Raw genomic sequence first — 3,192 nt, 5'->3', positions numbered from 1 at the left:
CTCCAATAATATATCAGCCCTGCAAACAAACCACTTCCAGCAATATCTAGCAATGTTTTTCTAGCTCTGATACCATGTAAAAACAGTCCTAGAAAATAAAAACATAACAACAACCATAAACAGATAAAAACAAGGCAAAACAGAGTTAGAAAAGATATATACATTCAATTAAAAAAAACTGTGTATAGCAGTTGTCCTCAATCACACATATATATAGCTATTACATCTTTGAAGCCTAGAATCTTCTTGCTTTCTAGAAAACTCTAAACTCTGCAAACTTCTTTTTACAACAGCTCTGTTTTTTTTAAAACAGTGCCTGGAAGACTCTAGAAATATTCTATTATTTTCTAGACAATCTTAATTATTCCTAACAGTCCCAGCGTCCCCAACAACGTAACCCTCTTTCAGAAAAAATTGAACTCTGCGCTGGCATCTGTGATGAAAAAAGTTGTTCCATCTGGATTTGCTACAAAAGACGAGGTGGCATCTACGGATTCAGTGTACGTTCTGGCGCAGTGCAGAAAGGATAAGTCCTCTGCCGATTGCCTTAACTGCATAAAAGTTGCAGAGGACAAAATTCACAACTGCTCCGGTGTGTCCGTCACAGCGTACTATGACGGCTGTTATCGGCGTTATGAGAATTTCAATTTTTATGATCTGAGTTACGATCAGAATTTCAATTCTGATGTCAGACCACAAGCACTTTGCGGCAATGTCGACGCCACCAATTCCGATTTAATTTCGGCAACTGGTCGAAGTTTGATAAGTGATCTTTACACTGAAACTCCTCGACTAAAAGATTATTTTGCTGCGGAGACTAGACAAGGGCCCTCTAATACCACTATCTATGGACTTGCCTTCTGTTTACGTTCTATTCCAGAAGATTCCTGCAAAAATTGCCTGAGTAATGCTCAGACCAACATAAATAAGTGTTTTCCTGTCTCTGAGGGACGGGCTATAGACGTCGCCTGCTACTTGCGATACAGTTCCGTACCCCTTTTTCCAAGCAATGCGACTATCAACTCGGCACGTTTCTTACCCACAGGTTAGATTCTAATTATATTCAATTGATGAACTTCAATTTTGTTAGCGCTTTTGACAGTTTTCCTTAGAAGTAAGTTTGAATTAATAATTTCAGAAATATAATTTCATAGAATCAAGTAATGAAGAGCTTCAGTCGATCACCTAAATCGATTTTCCTTCAAATTTTGTCAGACAGTTACTTCTGTTGACTATTGTTTTTTCACCGTTGATGTATCCTCCGTTTTGTTTTTCAGGGAAGAAGGCGACTTCTCCAAAGTCGATAATACTTGGTGTTGTGGGAGGGGTATTCCTGCTTGGCTTTCTAACTTGTCTCAGTGTCTTCGGGATGCAGATAATGCGGCCAGGCCAGAAAAAAGGTAAACTGTTAAAGGCCAAATTTAATATATTATAGATGATGAAGAGAAAGTCTCGCAAGTCAATTCGATCTTGATTAATACTCATATAACAAATCTATGGAACAGCGGATATTGAAGGAGCAACGGAACTCCGTGGGCCAGAAGATTTTGAGTTCAAGATACTGAAGAAGGCAACTAACAATTTTGATCAGGCAAATAAGCTTGGAGAAGGAGGGTTTGGTGAAGTATTTAAGGTAAATTATTGTTTATTTGCAGTTCATATGAGGCTTCTGTGTTGATGTATTCAAACGATGAGTTACTCGATATTTGCAGGGAACATTGAAAAATGGCAAAGTTGTGGCAGTAAAGAAGCTGACATTAGGTGATTCTGCACGTGCAATTTCTGAATTTGTTAGCGAAGTGAGACTTATTTCCAATGTTCATCACAAAAATCTTGTGCGTTTACTCGGATGTTGCAGACAAGGCCATGAAAGACTCCTGATTTATGAGTACATGCCCAATAGCAGCCTTGACAGAATATTATTTGGTTAGCTTTTCCTGAACTTTCGTCTTTTGTTTCTTTCTTCTGTTACAACAAACATGATAGGTTTTGAAAGTCTAGTGAATTTCCCTACATGTAGGAAAAAATAAAAGACTTTTGAGCTGGAAGGAAAGGTTCAACATTATCCTGGGCACTGCTCGTGGGCTGGCGTATCTCCATGAGGAATTCTATATCTGTATCATCCATCGTGATATTAAATCAAGCAATATATTACTTGACAACAGCTTTCAGGCAAAAATAGCAGATTTTGGGCTCGCTATACTTCTTCCTAATGATAAAACTCATGTTAGCACGAGAGTTGCAGGAACGGTGTAAGAAAACTCCTACTTTATCTACTATTTTTCTAATTCCAAAGTTTCAATAGGGATAGTAACACCGATTTTATGGATTTTCTCAGAGTATACACGGCTCCTGAATATGCTAGGTATGGACAATTAACAGAGAAAGCTGACACCTATAGCTTTGGTGTGGTAGTTCTCGAAATTGTCAGTGGTAGAAAAAGCATTGACTTGAAGCAACCACCTGATATGCAGTATCTTCTTCAATGGGTATTGTAAAATTTGCTTTAATCGCATCATTCTCTACTTTAAACATATTGATCATTTGCTTACAAAACTAATGTCAGGTTTGGGGACTACACGAAGATAACAAGGTTTTAGAGTTAGTAAAAAGTGAAAAGGAGATGGAAGGGTATAACGAAGAAGAGGTGTTGAGGGCGATAAACCTTGCACTTCTCTGCATACAAGATTCTGCCAGGCATAGGCCATCAATGTCTGAGGTCGTGACAATACTGTTAAGGAAAGATGAGTTTGATTTTCGGAAACATCTACATACATCTTTCGAAGACATGCTGTCCATGAAATTTACAGAATCAAGTGCAACAATTACAGAATCCCTTATTGCTTGTTAATAGTGGCTATTTTTCTTGTTGAAGGACAAATGAAGAGTAGCAAGGAACAATGGATTGTTAATATCTAACCGATTATATAATCCTTCCTATTTTCAATATATATTTTCTCCGTTTAGTCATGAAATTTTCAACAGAGGTGTAACAAATTGAAAGGTCTTGGTGCTGATAAATTGATTTTCAATATAGAAATTATAATTAATTGTGCAAATAAAAATTTGTGGTAGCACTAAAAGAGAAATATGTTCAACTCATTTGTAAAGATTTAGGTTGTAATATAGTAAGCCTATCAAACCTTCATTTCTTATTAATAAAATTTTTTTTACTAAAAATAAAAACATCAT

General features: G+C 36.7%; 1 protein-coding gene across 1 annotated transcript; it reads left to right on the top strand.

Moving 5' to 3' along the window:
• Positions 1–438: 438 nt before the first annotated feature.
• Positions 439–2,940, top strand: LOC131054444 (cold-responsive protein kinase 1). The gene is made up of 7 exons (XM_057988958.2): positions 439–1,045; positions 1,278–1,400; positions 1,506–1,633; positions 1,713–1,926; positions 2,021–2,252; positions 2,339–2,489; positions 2,567–2,940. Exons 1-7 carry the CDS (start codon positions 439–441, stop codon positions 2,849–2,851), a joined length of 1,740 nt encoding a protein of 579 aa, XP_057844941.2. The 3' UTR covers positions 2,852–2,940.
• The last annotated feature ends 252 nt before the right edge of the window (positions 2,941–3,192 follow it).

This window comes from Cryptomeria japonica, chromosome 10, assembly GCF_030272615.1.
Source record: "Cryptomeria japonica chromosome 10, Sugi_1.0, whole genome shotgun sequence".
Lineage (NCBI taxonomy): Eukaryota > Viridiplantae > Streptophyta > Pinopsida > Cupressales > Cupressaceae > Cryptomeria > Cryptomeria japonica.
The sequence above is the reverse complement of the archived record's forward strand: the minus strand, read 5'-3'. Positions and strand labels throughout refer to the sequence as shown.

Bases quoted from the DNA above. Each gene is read 5' to 3' on its own strand.
- LOC131054444 (XM_057988958.2), top strand. From the start codon at position 439: ATGAAAAAAGTTGTTCCATCTGGATTTGCTACAAAAGACGAGGTGGCA. The intron at 1,634-1,712 runs GTAAATTATTGT...CGATATTTGCAG, and splicing joins GGTTTGGTGAAGTATTTAAG to GGAACATTGAAAAATGGCAA. The intron at 1,927-2,020 runs GTTAGCTTTTCC...CCCTACATGTAG, and splicing joins CCTTGACAGAATATTATTTG to GAAAAAATAAAAGACTTTTG.